This window comes from Balearica regulorum, chromosome 2 (assembly GCF_011004875.1).
Source record: "Balearica regulorum gibbericeps isolate bBalReg1 chromosome 2, bBalReg1.pri, whole genome shotgun sequence".
NCBI classification, from domain to species: Eukaryota; Metazoa; Chordata; class Aves; order Gruiformes; family Gruidae; genus Balearica; species Balearica regulorum.
In genome coordinates, this window is record NC_046185.1 from 20,475,022 (window position 1) to 20,492,439 (window position 17,418).

Genomic DNA, 17,418 nt, shown 5'->3' on the forward strand with positions numbered 1-17,418 from the left:
ATCACAGGGTCAACTGAAATCTGGGCTCCCCCTGAAAAAGTTGAAATTTCCCCTTTTGGCAAGAATGCCAGTTATGCACCCTTATGTCACCAGAATGCCTGAACAGGTAAAAATACCACAGCTACAACCTTTTCTCTTTTACAGCTTGAGAACTACATTGTGGAAAACATGAAATCGGAGATGGTGCAGCTGCAGCAGAATGCTGTGCAGAACCACACCGCCACCATGCTTGAGATAGGGACCAGCCTTCTCAGCCAGACAGCAGAGCAGACAAGAAAACTCACGGATGTTGAAACCCAGGTATGTTCCCAGAGTGGTTTTCTAAAAGCCGTTAATTGCAGAGAACTTTTCCCATCCTCTTTCTTTTCTAATGCATCACCACACAAAACATTTCAACACGGGGCTCCAAGAAACATACACACTCTTGTTTCTCGGTACTAACAGCAGTGATGACTGACCCTTGTTATGTGGCTTTCTTTTGATTTCATTTGGTTAGTATATTTAGCTCTGTGTAAGGCAGGTAGGACTGTCCAGGAAACTAAATCAGCATTTGACTTCAAATAAACAGCCCAGCTACCAACTGTGAATGATACAAGTGTCAAGCTAAATAATGAGTTTCAGGCTAAACCAGAGCCTTTGATCTCCATTGTTGTTTGCCTCTTTACTATTACAAGAAAGTTTGTTTATTTTCTTCAAGATGTTTCAGCTATTTGAAAAGTAGTGTATGTCTGCAGTTTTTAAACTGTGAAAAGAGAGGGACAAGCATCAGCTTCTTTATAAAACACTGTATATTTCTTATTACTGTACAATTGTATAACATCACATGAATTTAAAGAGCCATCTCCCTATGATTCCTAGCACTAAAATCACTGTTGTGATTGAAGTGACAAGAACATCACTGTCATAACACAGACTACAATTTCATACTGGGCTTATTACAAAGATAACTACTACTCTTGCCTTTTGAATTCTTTTATCAGTTTAAGATGCATACTTGTTTTCCTTATTTTTGCTGACTTCCTCTTGATCTTCATAGCATGTGGTATAATATACCACCAGCTACACTGCATTTGCTGTTCAGTTAGAACAGAGGACTTAAAGTATTGCATTTATAGGTTTGTTCTAGTACTTCTTGAAAGATTGTATTTTCTTGTCTAATGTCCTTAACTCATGTTTACAATATTATTACCAAGTTTTTACATAACTGCATTATGGTACACTGAGAAACAACAGTAATTGTGAAAGACAGATACACTGTCTTACATGGGTTCTCTGCACCTTTTTCTCTACATCTTGGTTAATAAACCAGCATTCACTTATAAGTGTTGTAAATATGTTCAGTAAAGAAAAAGGAGGTGTAGAAACATTTCTTACATGCAAAAGACCTACCCTAGGTGTAAGTGTTGAGTACTCATTCATGTTTTCCTCCTTTAGGCAGGGACAAAATCTGCATTGCCTCTGTTTCACCTTTCCTTTGAGGAACCTCTTCAAAGTAGAGGTATCACTGGCAACTGCATGAAGGAGCAGATGACTTCCTCCTTCTACACCTATTGCTGAAGAATTTAAGGGATGTTCAATGTGGCAGTGGCTCTTCCTTGTTGCAGTACTTGCTCTTTCACCTTAGTGATGGCATTTCCCACCTCCCCCCTTTCAGCAATATGAGAAAGTCCCTGTAGTCCCTGACTCTACCATCAATCAGAAAAAAGTGGTGCAGATGGCTGAAGAAAGTGAAAAGACACTGATCTTGGCAGTGATGGAGGTAGCCAGCTGCATGGTAGAGAGGTAAAGGTCTGTAGGACACAAGGAGGAGAAAAGTAGGCCAGGATCTCATGCCTGTAATAAGTCCTCGTACCAGAGTAAGGAGGAGACTGAAGGACTACAGATAGAGCCTCCACCTCCTTAAAATCTCACTGACCCCTCCCAATCCTGGATCCATCCAAAATCCTACTGATTCTCTTCAGGCTTTCTTCTCTACCTGAAGCTCTACTGATGTTTTGTAGTTTGCTCCACAGATGTATCCTCTTTGGAAATCTGTTGGTGCTTTCCTGTCGTCTTACCCTTTGCCAACCTTCACAACACACCTTCAATTTCTGCCAGGTCCTTCTGAAACTATGGTGGTGCCTCCTGGCACTTCCAAATGTATCCATCTTGAACAATGTAACAGCTGCACACTGATAATTTCCAATTTTTTCAGCCTCTTTACCCTAAAAAAAGACAAGTCGCTCTGTGAATTTCAACAATTTCAAACAAAAATAACTCACTGGATTGAGCTTGAAAGCCATCCTCTTTATGTTCGGTAACAAATTCCTATCAGGCATGCATGAGAAAATGTTACATATAATCCTACGATGATACTAATAAATGTCCTTCCAACAAAGGTCTGATAGGTTCCATTAAAGAGACATCATATTCAGTTCCAGAAGTGATAGCATCTCAGCTGTTGTGTGCACACATACCTACAAAAACTGTTTTTATGCTCTTCTTCAGACTTTATGTAATGAACAACAATATCCCAATAAAATCAACTAACAGTAATTAATATTATTGCTTTCATTCTTCAAAGCACTCTGTTATTTCCACTTTTGAACTATTTTTTTGTTAGAATCTATTCTCTTTTATCTAGTTAAAAGGCTTCTTTTGGTCTGATGTACTTGGTAAAACTTGTGCTATTGATACAGACCACCACTAAAGTGAAAGACAATTGCATAAAGCAATGTTTAGGATCACTGCCTTCATCTTAAAAATCTGTGTAACAGTGCAAGTAGTGATAACATAAGCAGACACCAGACTTCTGCCAACACTGCAAAAGACAGAACTCAGGGGAAAGCTAAAGTAGGAGCTCTATTTACAAAACAGCGGATGCAACACTTTGGCTTCAGCCCAAGTACGCTTGCACTCTTGTGGTTTAAGCATGCTTTGTAGGAATGCAAGTTTGACGCATGCCTCTTGTTCTTTCCATTGAAATGAAGCTTATTTGGCAGTCACCTTTCCTTTTTCTGCCTGCCTAGTATTATTCTACAGTAAACAGGGTGCCAGAATATCAGCTGGTACATATCAGTGTAGCTTGATTGAGTTCATTTGCACCAGCTGAACAGCTGAGGTTAGAAAAGGATTTAGAAACAATTTTTGACAAATTGTCAAATCAGAATGAAATGGTTGCATTATGTTGCTATAACAACATAACCAGGACAATATAAACATTAATGTTTTTAATTTATACTTAAGGTGCTAAATCAAACATCCAGACTTGAAATTCAGCTACTGGAAAATTCACTGTCAACATACAAGCTAGAAAAACAGCTGCTACAACAGACACATGAAATCCTGAAAATTCATGAGAAAAACAGGTAAGAATGAGTAGTTGGTCTCTTACACTCTGTTGATCACAAAGTGGTCTGTACGTACTTTGTTCTAAGCAGTTAATGAAATGGAAGAAGCAAATACGATAAGTGGAAAGTATAGGTAATATTTATGAAATGGCTAAAAGAGCTAGGGTGTGATCTTACACTGTGTTAGTTCCTGTATGATAAATGCAAGTTGATTTTTACTACTTTTCATGTGCACTGTAAGTTTACATCTCAGTTTACTTCATGACAACTTAGTCATATGATCACAGTTCTTGCAACTGAAAAGCATAGGTGTAACTTGTATAAGCATTTCAAGTAGAAAAATATTAAAAAGAAATTATGAAATTATCAACCTCCTTTAAGTGCATAAGAAACAGAAAATCTTCAGTAGTTCATCTTTCTAATTTTAATGGATACAAAGATCTAGCAAGTAGAGGGATATCTCTTTGGAGTCTATTGTATATAGCATACTTGGAGCCATGCTCCATTTAAAGAGCAAGTGAATGGTAAACATTTGGGGTTTATGTTGAAATTGAAGAAAAAACTGTTTAGCAGCACATAACTTTTTAAGCAGTGAAGTGGAAGTCAAGAAGAAGTTCCAGTGTTGTCCCTTTCTGTGCTTCTGTGACACAGGGACTCAGTACCTGAAGTCACTGGATTTAGCAGTATCTCAGAGAGCGTGTGCAGTGGGTTGACCTTTGCCTGGCTGCCAGATGCTCACCCAGCCACTCTCTCGCTCCCCCTCATCAACTGGACAGAGGAAGAAAATATGATGAAAAAGCTTGTGGCTAAGATAAAGACAGGGAATCACTTACCAGCTACTGTCATGAGCAAAACAGCCTTATTTATTGCCAGTTAGAAACAGCATAGGATAGTGAGAAATAAAAACAAACCGAAAAAGACCTTTCCCCCCTACCTCCCCTTCTTCCCAGCCCCACCTTCACTCCCGACTCTTCTACCTTCCCTTCGAGCAGTGCAGTCGGATGAGGAATGGGGGTTGTGGTCAGTTCACAACACTTTGTCTCTCCTTCTTCCTCATGCTCTTTCCCTTCTCCAGCATGGTACTTTCCCATGGGGTGCAGTCCTTCAGGGTAAGATTGCTCCAAGTGAGCTCTCCACAGGCTGCAGCTTCTGGACACCTCCTGGACATCTCCACCTGCTCCAGGGTGGGGTCCTCCACAGGAAATACCAGCTCCACCATGGTCTCTCCCACAGGCTGCAGGGGAATCTCTGCGCCAGTGCCTCCTTCCCTCCTTCTTGGTGTCTGCAGCACCATTTCTTTCACTTTTTACCCTTGCTCCTCACACTGTCATGTGGTGACTTTACCATTTCTTAAATACGTTTTCCCCAAGGTGCAACCACCTTGGCTGAGAGGCTGAGCTGTGCCCTGCGGTGGCTCTGTTGGAACTGGCTGGAACCGGCTGGCAATGTCCAGCACAGGGCAGCCCCGGCCTCTCCTCACAGAGGCCTCTGCACCCCCCCTGCCAGTGCCTGGGCATCTGCACTCAATACAGTGGGTAAAGCCATTTTCTTTCTTGGCTGCCCTTCTAGAGACCAAAGGCTCATATTCCTGCCTCTGTAACGGCCAGGTTAAAGAGGGACAGAGAGTGCTTTCACTCCACAGCTTCATTCTCAGCTCCCTCCTAGAAAGAACAACTGTGAGGTAAGTCTGACTAGGACTAAGGCTTCCATTTCCTGTATCTACAGTTGACATTGAAGTAAGGCAAACAGCTTTAAAAATGAGGTAGTTACTGAAGCGTCCTGTACAAGCTTTAATGGACTGTTTAAATTGAGATCAGACAGTTTGCTAAAAAAAAGGCAGCATTACTGGTGCTGCTGGACAGGAATCAGCAACTGAGGTGGAAAGACGAAGACCACAATAGGCAAATAGCTACTGGGAAAAGAAGGCAAAAAAACCAGATAATGATGAAAAATAGAAAATTTTGTTAAAAAGAAACGTGTTTGCTAAATGTGACTAGTTGCAAAGCTGGTCAAATAACATATCGATATTGCTAGTGGTTATGAAAACCAATTTAATTTATTTAATGTATTTAATCTAACAACCATTTGTAACCAGTAATTTCAATAAATATTATTCTGGAGAAGTTGGATTACATTAGAAAATTCTTGAACTCTACAGATTTCCCTTGAGCAATTGGAAATATGAGTAAATTAGTGTGCAATTAACTTTGATTTCAGCCATCCCCAAATTAAGTAATTTACCTAGACTGTGTTTGTGGGCTCTCCCTGTTGTCCACAGAGAAAGTAGGCATGTGCAGGAGACAGTTCATTCTACCTATTTTACAAACCTATTTCAATCTGGGATTAACCAAAGTATTAAATTTTAAGTATATAAATACTTGCACTTTTGTCTGCTGCAATCTGGTTAGCAACAGCATTTTATTGGCTGCTCAAGAGGCTGACTTTTGTGTACTTAATAATCTGAATTTATTTATTTATTTTACCAATATGTCAGGGTGTAAAGCCTTCGTGTCAGTAAACAAATAAGTTTTACTTAAATTGACCTTTGACTTGGCTGACATTATGATGAAATAGTCTGTGACATGACAAAATGGTCTGCTTTGTTTTTTTGGAAAAAAGGAGGGGTATGTTAAAATGCACATTTTATACCCAATTGTTTCCCTCAGAGATACGGTTGTATGCGGATAAATGAAAAACCACATGGAGTTTCATCTTATAATGAAGCAAGAACCTGGCATACACTATTCAGGTTCTGTTACTCTCTCTTTGGGAGTGATAAACTTAGGGAAAAGGCAGTGTTATGATTACACTAAAACATGGATCATCAGTTCCTATTGCATCATCTACTCCTAACAAAGAACTGCGTAATCTTGATGTCATAGGTCCTGATCATGCAATCGATTATGTGTGTGTCAGGTTCACTGTGGGGCAAATCTTGGTGATGCCAGCAGAAACTACGTTTCTGGATATGCCAATGATTTTAGCTTGCTTAACTGTAAACAGTAATTATAGATTACCCATCAGGCTATGTTCAGTAGTTGTTTGCAGTTCAAATGCCTTCATCCCTCTCTGTATCACTTTCACATCAATGGAATAAACTCCTTTTATCTGCGTTGCCTACATGGACTGTAAGCTTTTTTGGAAAGGGGCCTTTCTTTTGCAGTAGGTGTACACCACAGTGGGAATGAGTGTAGGGGCTATTATTGTTGCAAAAAGAACCAAAACAGATGATACACTGTGGGAAGATCATTTCTTTCTCTGTGCTAAAATTTCCTCTACATAAAATAAAAATAATGATCTTAATCACTTTCAAAGAACTGGATTTTGGATGAAAGTAAGGCAAAATCTTACAGTAATAATAACTGATTTTTGATGTACTACAGTAACTTGTATATTATCTTTAAATAAAATGAACACTGCATATCAACAGGGGACTAGAAATTTATCTATTCTTGGCCTTCCTCTTTACTTCCTGCCTCTGCTGGGAAGAGTGGCCAATATTTTTCTTTTTATCCTACTGAAGTGAAAGATATTTCATGGCATAAGTAGAGTCACATTTGCCCTAGAATCATGTTTCTATTGAGTGCTCTCATGCCATAAATAATTTAGTTTTGTGGGTTCCCACCCACTATAATGTAAATGGTGGTTTCTTCCATTGCCATTTTTTCTCCCAAAAGAGCTTTCTAAAAACTATTTTGATTTATTCTTGAATGATTTCCCTGCTTAAGTGCCTTTACGAGCCCCCTCTTTTTTTTCCCAATAGTGTACCAGCTGCACTTAACTTATTGTCTGCCATTTGTTTCAATAAGCAAGTGTGAAAACAACTTTTTATTTACTCAAATGAAACAAATGAGGAAAAATATAATGGAATTCTGGATCTTCCAGACATAAAAGTGGAAGCGAAATATAAACATAAAATTGAACTTGAACTTGCAGACAATCAAACTAGATTAAAACGTTCAATACAAGAACTGTTGTATCCTATGAAAGGCAAGGACTCAAAAATGATTCTTGAATTTGCATCCAACTGCATGAAAGATGAGGCACCATAATATGTCTGATAAGTTTTATTTGTATGTTTCACGTATACTAAAAAGATAAATCCAGATTTTTCACTTCACTTTTGTGATTGCAGTGGCATTATCTTGTCACTCATATAAAAATTAGGCTTACTGATGCCAAGTGACCAATTACTTTACTGGTCTTGAGAAATATGGGGACACATATTTTTCTATTGCTTTAAACTGATCAGACAATATCAGACCACCAAAGTAAATATGAGAGGTCAGCATCTAACAGTACAGGGACAATTTCAATCATATAAAAGCAAGTACAAAAAAGCTGTCTTAATGAGAAAATACAGTTCTTGCACTCAAAAGTAAGCATTTAAATCCTATACCTGTTTGTCTTCCCGTACATACATAACATAAAAAAACCGCATGTATATGGCCAAATAATTTTTCTCTAGTGTGATGTTACTTGTCTTTATTTATTGAGTATCTCAACAAAGTAAATGTTTTTGTCTGTATTTTTAATAAATTCATATTTTAAAAAAGAATATTTTAATGCAGATGATGTCCATCTCTAAGATCTGGTCTATATCCTGTTCTCACATATCTAAACTGAGGCCTCTGAAACCAAAGATTAAAAAAAAAAAAATCTCTTAAACTGCCGTGGTCTGGAATGGATTAGTGAATAAACTACCTACCTTATAAGGCAGATTGTCTAAACCAGACTTTCCTTCCTCCCCAGAGAGCTACTAGAGTGCTTTCTATATGTTCTCCTTCATCACCTTTCAAAATGACAGCAGCTTTCACTGGAAGGCATTCTTTGACTTCTGTACAGGCCTTCTACCCTCTCCAGCGTTATCAGAGGACTTTTTCTCAATCAGCTGAACACAGCACAGTTGCACCGAGGCACCTCACTGCCTTGTGTCCTGACAAAGTTATCACATCATTTGTGTGATTGAAAATAGATTCCTAGCCTTGCAGGATTAGTAGGTTAGACACTGAACATGGTTAACCTTTAGGAAAATTGAGTTTGTTTGGGTTTGGGTTGTGTGTCTGTGTGTGTGTTTGTTTTTAATTTGTCTTCTAGATAATGACTCCAAAGAGTCATTGTCCAATAGATAATATTGGTATTTATCCATGTTAACAACAACATTTGTTTCTTCACAACTTCATTCTGTTCCCCAAATGCCTGATTTGTTTCCCCAAATTGAAGGCTACAATTATAAAAAACACACATACATATGTGTATGTGCATGTGTATATATATGATGCTTCCAATAAATGATGATTTATTTTCATTGTGAGTATTGTAGTTCCCATGATTACTTCATCTGTCTAGGTCACTAATGTTTTCAAACATACAGGAATTTCAAACATTTAGGAAATGGATAGGAATTTCAAATGTATAGGAAACATATACAGTAAACTTACTGTAAAAAAACCAAAAACTGGCCATTACATCATGCCCATAACATTTTACTGGAAAGTGTTATAAAATAATGTTATATAACAATTTCAGTCAACCTTTACAGATTGTTGGATTAATTGGTATACAGACAGTCTTTGTGTTTTATTTAATATTTTATGTCAGCAATAGCCATTAATGAAAACTAGTAGAAATATTTTCATTTTAACTGTCTTTGCAATGCCTCTTTAAAAAATTGAGAAGATATCTTTACGAAGCACTCAGCAAAGTTATTTCTTCGTGGTTTTTGTCTATTAAAATTGTCTGATGTCACAAGGAAAAAAGAACACAGTGGTCTTGCAACTCTTAAAAAATAGAAATCTAAGTATCTTTGTAATTGTTTTCAACCTGTTTCAAGAATTTTTAATGAGATTTCTAGCACTTTTTTTTTAATTTAAATGAGCTATAATAAATATGAATTTAACAATACAAATGAAAAATTCTGACCACATCGGAGTCAAAGGCCATAAGAGCAACTTTTCTCATGCTGTTTAAGGATTTCTTCCTTTTGGAACAGGCCAGTGGAGAAACCCCCAGTCTATGTGAAGCTTTTGCTTTTGTTCATTTTGAGCTTTGACCAAAGGCTTCTCATTGATTCTTAGTGAAACGCAATGAATGTTTTTGATTTCTCCAAGGAATACAGGGAGCGGTCCTATCCTCAAGACTTATCTGTTGCAGATTTATAGATATAGGATTGTTGCATAAATGCATATGCATTCCTTAATATAGCTGGTTTTGCAGTTTATAATAATAGGACTTATAATCTACAAAAAAGTGTAAAGGAACCAAGTGCTGTGACACTCCCAGCTTTCTACCACATGTTGTTGACACACTACTCATAAATATTAGGATGTATTATTACTAAAGCTGTAAAACATCTGATTGCTGTCTGTCTCTGTAGACGCCAAAGTGGGAAGCTCTAAACATTGTCAGCTTCTTCCTTCTTGCATGACATGGCCAGTGTTGTTACAAATAAGACTGTCATCACCATGGGTTTGTTTAGTATGGTCTCAGGAAGGCTATGGTGGGAAACAAATAATGCAATGCACAAATTGTGACTGTCAAAGGCTTGCTCTTTTACATGAAATCATTCAGATATGGAAGCCATTTAGATGTGGACATGCAAATAGGATGTTGCGGAATTAGGGAAATGCCCTGTACTGTACTAAGATATGGGCAAATATAAAGGGAACTTTTTCTGTTATTACTTACTATTTAACTATAAAGCAGTATTCTGGCTTCAAGAATGGCATCTTCTCTTACATTAGCAATACACAACGCTTTCCAGTGGACTGTGAGATGTCAGACTGGCATGTGGCCGCATCTAGCACCCAGTCTATGAGAGACTGGGCCCAGGGCCCACTTTGTTCCTATCCAAAGTACATTGAGATAACATATAGTTTATCGGAAGAGTTAAAATCTAGAGTCAAAATGAGCATTTCAATAGTTTCCATGGAAAAGTGGACAGAACTGATAAAATTCACATAGAACATTTTTTTTTTATTTTGTTGAACAGAATTTTATGACTAAACCCAGTTCCATCAGAACATTTTCAACCACTTCTGCCTAACTAAATTAATTAGTTAGCTCAAAGACTTCCACATAAATATTCTCAAAAAAATCCATGTGTGTCTAAAGCATAAAGGCATCGTGTTTAATGTTAGAGTTCAAGTGATGAAAAAAAAATCAGCTACAGGTCTGATAAAGTGTTAAAATAATTTATTGTCTTTGGCTTCAAAATCCGTACTTCAGACTGAAACTTTCTATCATCTGATTCCAGTCCACTAAATCTTGTTGTGCTTTCATTACTAATTAATGAGTCTTTGAGAATGAGATATCACGTTTCCCCTTTGCATTTGCGACCCCACGAAACAGTGTTTTCCCTTCCCATCTTTCCTTTTCCCCCCCCGCTTTACCCAGATTCTTGTGTTTTTCACAAAACTAGTATGTTGATATTACAAAGTAAATTTTCTTCAGTATCTTTGTAACTCCGGTATCTTTGTAATTTCAGAAAAAGAGAGTTGCTGCTTGGTTTCTTTTATTTAAAAAAAAAAAAAAAAAAAAAAAAAAGTTTTCTATTACTCTAGCTTGTACAGCAAATCCAGGGCCTGAATTTAACTTTGCATTGTTATCATTTGTAACAGCTCATATTAAGGCTCCATGATATCTAGTAGAAACAACTCCATATGGATTTTATTACATTCTTCAGTTAGGTTAAATGACCTGAAATTATGCAGGCATTTTGCCACTGATCTATTATCCAGAAGTAAAAACAAAGGTGGAGGGAGAGTGCAAATAAATAAAACCTAAGACTGACTTGAACAGGAAGCAGTTTGTTGGCAAGTTTGTAACCACCAGTTGGTTTATGGTCATGAGAAACACCTTTTTTGGCATAAACAGTAGAATACTGAACAGAAAGTAGCAGAGGGATTGAATTAATTTCTTTATCTAATATTAATAAAGTCTTTCTGCTGAACTCCCACCACAACATCAAAGCACTGGCTAGAAAAAGCTTCTTGTTCACTGTTGACAGATATTAGCTGTCCTTTACGTCTACAACTCCTCTATTCTTCTAGTTGTAGTCTGACATGCCTTTGATCTTTGTAAATTGTACACTTCCGACTCAGGACAGAGAGGGTACTACAAAAAGAGTCAGGAGAAAGTGTTTCCATACATGTGTAAAATTATTTATAAAAATTGATGTAAGCAGGTCGCATAATACGATGCCCAACAGTTTTCTCTCTGAGGACCCTTTTGTAGAGCCAGAAAAGGTGGCGGGAGGTGGGGGGGATATCTATGTGGACTCAAGGAAAACAAGGGAATCCTACCTTAAAATGCAAACTTCTGATTTATCTCTTTTGGAGAAACAGTACTATTCTTAGTGTTAAAACAGATACCACTCATCTGGTGCACAATTCCTTTCCCACCTTCATAGATCACATCAAACCGTACTTTTATTGTGGCTTCCATATCCCTTGATGGTATTCCATAACTCCTAATGCTTATCTTCCATTCAGTGGTAAGGCCTTTCACAAACTCTTCCTTAGTTTACCCTGGGTTTTGTCTATCATATTGACCCATTCATACTATCAGTGATGTCCTCTTCAATGCCCTGCTCTTCTCCCTCCTTTGCCTAACTTGGGCTTTTCTGCCTGAACTTCTATATACAAATGTGTAGTGGCTCATGCACTTGGATGGCTGTAACAACTAGATATGCAGTTCCATGCACTTTAAGCACTGCAGCATACAAACATCACAAAATGAAACCTTAGAGATCAGTTGCATTTGGCTGCTTGATAGAGAAAATCAATGGGCTGAATTAGTAGTAGTGACATTTTTTAGAATAAATTATTTATGTACTGAATTATATGGTGAAAAAAAAAGTTCTGTTTTCTGTATTAATAAATATATCGGCTTGAAATAATATCTATTAATTGTTTTATTTCATTTTAGTTTACTTGAGCACAGAATTTTAGAAATGGAAGAAAGGCATAAAGAGGAGCTGGACACTTTGAAGGAGGAAAAAGAAAACCTACAAAGCTTGGTCACACGACAAAGCTACATAATCCAGGAATTAGAGAAGCAGTTAAACAAAGCAACAAGCAATAACAGTGTCCTGCAGAAACAGCAGCTTGAATTGATGGATACAGTTCACGCTCTGATCACCCTGTGTTCCAAGGAAGGAGGTAAGAAAGTAGCATTATAAAACATTTGAAGTCCTAGGACATTTCTTCTGAAGTAAGTCCTGAATTTTTGGAAAGGCAGAACTTAATGAGCTTATTCCCAGAAAGAAAAGAACATTATGATTGAGGACAAAAGAGCTGATGAGAACCCACAAATCAAATAAGGTTCAAACAACGCTGAGGCCAACCCTTGTACAAACGGCAATTTTTTTTTTTTTTTTTAATTTAATATCAGAGTTGCTATACCTTGGCCATAGCTGATGTAGATCATAATTCCATTGACTTCATATTAGCAATACCAATTTGTTCCTCTGAGCATCTGTCTCCTGCTGGGAGTAATCCAACCAACTTTGTAGATGCCTATGTCTAATTTACTCTAGACTTGCTTTACAATCAATGGAGATTGTACTTTTCCAATGAAGGAAAGTAACCCAGAATTTTATACATGTATATGAGTTATAATGTTGATGAACTTGGATGTAAACACTTATGGTGCTGTAGACATCCAAAAGATGAATCTTCTCTTGAATGAGATTTTATTTTTAATAAGGGATCATTTTTCTTCCTTCTGCCTTGCTGGATTTTGTTTGGGTTTTTTTCTGGGTGCATTAGGCACACTACAAACATAAAAGATAGAAATAACATCTTTTGAAAAAAGAGTTTGACAAAGACTCTAGGACAATTCTCCTCAAGTCTGCCTTTCTTAGTAAACAGATTTCTTACAGAATCTGAGAAAGAAATTCAGGTAGGATTTCAATTTTCAAATACTAAAGACACTGCAGAATGTGTCTGGAAAGAAATTCCTTTTATCAGAACTGGTCAAGGGAGATGGGTGAATGGAGACCACTGTAAAGGGTGGAAATGGGACACCAGAAAGAACAAATTAGTAACTACGAAAACCAAGGCAAAGTTATACAGAAGAGAAGGAGGAAGAAGTGTAAGGGAGAATATAAGATAAAAGTCATATGCTAAGAATAATAGCTAAAAGGTGATTAACAGCTCCGCCTGGTGTGGCATGCAGAGGGTTAAAAATACTGGGAGAAAGAAAGTTGAGGAAAGCAAATAATATCCACCTGGAAAGAAGACATCAAAACCCTTCTGAGCGAGGATACAGCGTAAACTTAGAGAGAAACTGTAGATGTGAGAGTTGTGCTAGTCGTTCAGTGAGTATGGAAGCGTGAATGAAAGAGGTCTGTGCAAGGTTAAGTACTAGCAGTCCAAAGAGCCTAGCATATATGCTCGTTGTAATTCTATAGCTCTGTGCCGTAAATCATCTAAAAAACAAAAAGCAAAAGAACCCAACCAAAAACCCCAAACAACAACCCCTTCCCTCCAATCGAAACCTTGTTACCTGTACTGTTATTTATTACTCTGTTTAAGAGGCAGAAGGACATATTGGATCATTCAAACTATTCAGCTCAAGGCAGTGTGGGTTTGCTCTCCACTATATATTCCCATGCAGCTTGTGTGGCTTAAATCTGAACTGCTCCAGTGACGAGGATTACATCTCTTCCTTTGGAAGCGTTACATGCTCAGGCTCGTGTTGCTAGAATTTTTTTTAAAAAAACCATTTTTTTCCCTCTCATGTTCATTCTAAATGTTCCCTTCTGCTTACTCTGTTATACAGTTCCTCAGTATTTTGAATTAAATAACATCCTTTGTAGTAGGCTGTTCTCATATCAGTAGAGAAACATTGTGATGCAATGCAAATCCTTTATTATGTTTTATGGTCTTTTGGCAAAGAAACCTGGCAAAGCTGTGTTCAGAGTGTTCTAATAGAGCTCAGGAGTACTTTAAAATTAATATAAAAATGAAATATATATTATTCTCATACAGAGATATACTGCAAGTTCTTTTTAAGGTTAGAAACAGATTTTCTAATCATTTTGAATTTGATTCAAAGAAAAAAAACCCAGACAAACCAACATTTTTCCTAAACTTATTTTCCTCAGATGCTTCTTACGAAAAATTTGAGTGAGAACTACGGAAGTGGATGTTTAAAATTGGGCTCCTGGGTAAAAATTCAGGTGCCTGAAAGCCTGAATTTTCAGCATTTTCTTTACTTCTAAGGAACTGTGGAAGCAAAAGATGCTCAGCACAGTTAAATGCCTAAAAATAATTTTAATAGCCTAACTCAAACCCTTGATTTTGGACTCCTTTACCTTTTGTGTATTAACATGTTCAGAATTTTCCTTGGATACCTTTTTTATTTAAAGAGAATAATTTAAAGAGAAATAATTGCAGAAATGTTTCCACTTACTGTCTGTTTAAGTCTAACTGACGAACATTTTTGGTAAGTACATTCACAGCTGAAAAAGGAGCCAGACAGCTTAAGTTAAAATAATAATATTATCCTGGAGCACAAGACCATTCTAATGAAGGCTGAATACTAAAGCATTTGGTTGTACCAAAAATTAATACCAGCTTCAGTCTGTGCAAATATATGGTGAAGATGGAAAAGTATGCGTGCTGGGAAGTACAACTGGAGCTACTCTAAATTCACGCAAAAATATGAAGTTTAGATAGTCTTAACACAAGTCTGTATATGTGCACTAATATTCAAAACATAAAATATGCTGTGAGAACTGGTGTTTATTGGGAGACAGAGAATAACAAAATGTGATACATAAATCACTGACACCCCTTTTGTCTTATACTTTGGTAAATCTCAGTCATCTAATTTCATAAGGGATATAGCAGAAATGGAAATGGTCCAGAAAAGAATTGGACAATGGAAATAATTAGAAACCTGGAACTATTTCCATATGAGGAGAGAGAGCTGTAGCATGCAGAACTATTAGATGAGAAAGAAGATATGTGGGATGGTGTTATGGAAGTCTACAAAATAATTAATGGTGGGGAGAAAAGGAAGAGCCAGTAACATTGAGAAATATTTTCATTAAAAGATAGCACTTGATTAAGAAAATAAAGATTGCTAGATATCATCAAGATTGATAAAGATTTTTAAATTACTAGAAAACTGAAGAGCTAGCAAAGGATGGGTCACCTTAAAAACTTCAGGCTTTTAACTAGGGATACTCATCTTTGAAAAAAAGCACAACTAAGAGAAGCATCAAGGCTAGAAGGCCAGATTGTCAAAGATTAGTAACTTCCTAAGGGTGAACACAGGAGTTGAGTGATATTGCAAAGTATGTCTAAACCCTGTGGTATTTTGAGAATGGCTTTAAGTACCTGTGTTGGATTTTCAACCATACATTAAAAATGGATATAAAAAGTGGATATATTTTATATTATATGTATGTGTGTACATTTTAAACCCTATTGTCAGTACCAAGAAACCTAAAAATCTCCCCCAAGATAATTTGTGAAACTGAAATTAGTAATTTTAAAACTATTTAAAATAATAATAATACAGCTAAACAACTTAATTTGAAACCAAGATGGTAATAGCTGTTGTTTTTTGATTACAAGACATGAGATAAATTTCCTCCAATAATGTCATAATCTTATCAGAAAATTTACTTTTAGATTAATTTAAATAAGTTGGGAAACTTTCAGAAGTTTGCCTTGTAGGAGCCTGTGAATAATGTAGCTGAACAGCACAGAGATACAGGGCTGAACGGAAACTGCTTTTGTTTAGTTTTATAGTCTGAGAAGCTTAGCTAACATTGATGCTGGTACTGGATGAGAACCCTAAGAAATCTGCTTTGGTACTTCCACCATGGCTAGACAAACTTTAGGAGAATTTCTGAAGGATATAAAGGCAAATGAGGAAGAGAGGAAAAAAGTAAAAGCCACACTAAGGATAAATTTTTAAAGTATATATGGCCATAAATACAAAATCCAGATCCCACTTTCAATGTCAGTTTTGGTACGGACCAGTTTTGGGAGGGGGGCCACCTGTAAAACTTGGAATTGTTTGTGAACTTGATTTCCAAAATACCACCCACCTCTGTCCCACTGTGAGCAATTCTAGGATTTCAGTTGCGTGTAATCCTTAAAATAGACACTCTAATAGCTCATAAAGCCTACAGAGAGTCAGATATATGGAGGATATTAGGGGGACTCACGTGTCTCCATTTTGGCCTATGTCTGTGGCTAAATAGTTTTGTCACATTGTTTATGTATTTTTTAGCCAGGGGCAACAATATTGGCATCGGCTGACAATAAATTTCTAAAATAGAATTTCTAAAAAAGCAGCACTTTCACACACTAGCCTTCCAACTGAAATGATTGTTTAGTATGGTGAAAATCTGAAGTAACTTTTTAAAGATTAAGTAATCTTTAAATACCTGAAACTTTTACTTTTCCCCAGCAAAAGACAGAGAAATAGAAAGATTGAGCTGAAGGATTAATTAATCATCATAGAGATATTGCATGACTATCTCCAAGACTGTAGAAGACCTTCACCTGTAGAATATAAGAGTTAGATAGAGTTCACATCATTTGTTGCAAAGGTCATCAAAGATTTTGTGATTTTTTTTTTTTCATTAAACTGTTCATTCCTCATACTACTTTCAATATAATTTGTCTGCAGATGGATAAAGTATTTTGGGACACTGCTGTAACTGTCAAACAATAAATCTGTAACACGGTAAATAGTTTAGTGACAGACTTCCTAAGCTTTCACATCAGAAAAATTACTTATGAAAAGGATATGTAGTGCTAAGTAGAGTCACACAAATACTACTCAGAAAAATACAAGGAATATGCTACAAATTATGTTAAGCAATAGATAATATCATCATCAAAAAAGTGTATACAAGCTCAAACCAGGTAATTCAATATATTCATCAATGACCTGGACAAGGGAACAGAGTGTACCCTCAGCAAATTTGCTGATTTGCTCCTCCACACTGGGAGGAGTGGCCGACACACCAGAAGGCTGCCCTGCCATTCAGCAAGACCTGGACAGCCTAGAGAGTTGAGTGGAGAGAAACCAAATGAAATTCAACAAGGGCAAGTGTAGG

At 36.8% G+C, this 17,418-nt stretch overlaps 1 protein-coding gene across 1 annotated transcript in view; it reads left to right on the forward strand.

Moving 5' to 3' along the window:
• ANGPT1 (angiopoietin 1) overlaps window positions 1-17,418 on the forward strand; it is a 166,698-nt gene that overhangs the window by 77,154 nt on the left and 72,126 nt on the right. The window contains exons 2-4 of the mRNA XM_075743485.1: window positions 145-300; window positions 3,226-3,347; window positions 12,258-12,490. Coding sequence (XP_075599600.1) covers window positions 145-300; window positions 3,226-3,347; window positions 12,258-12,490 — 511 coding nt within the window. The remainder of the gene's footprint in view (window positions 1-144; window positions 301-3,225; window positions 3,348-12,257; window positions 12,491-17,418) is intronic.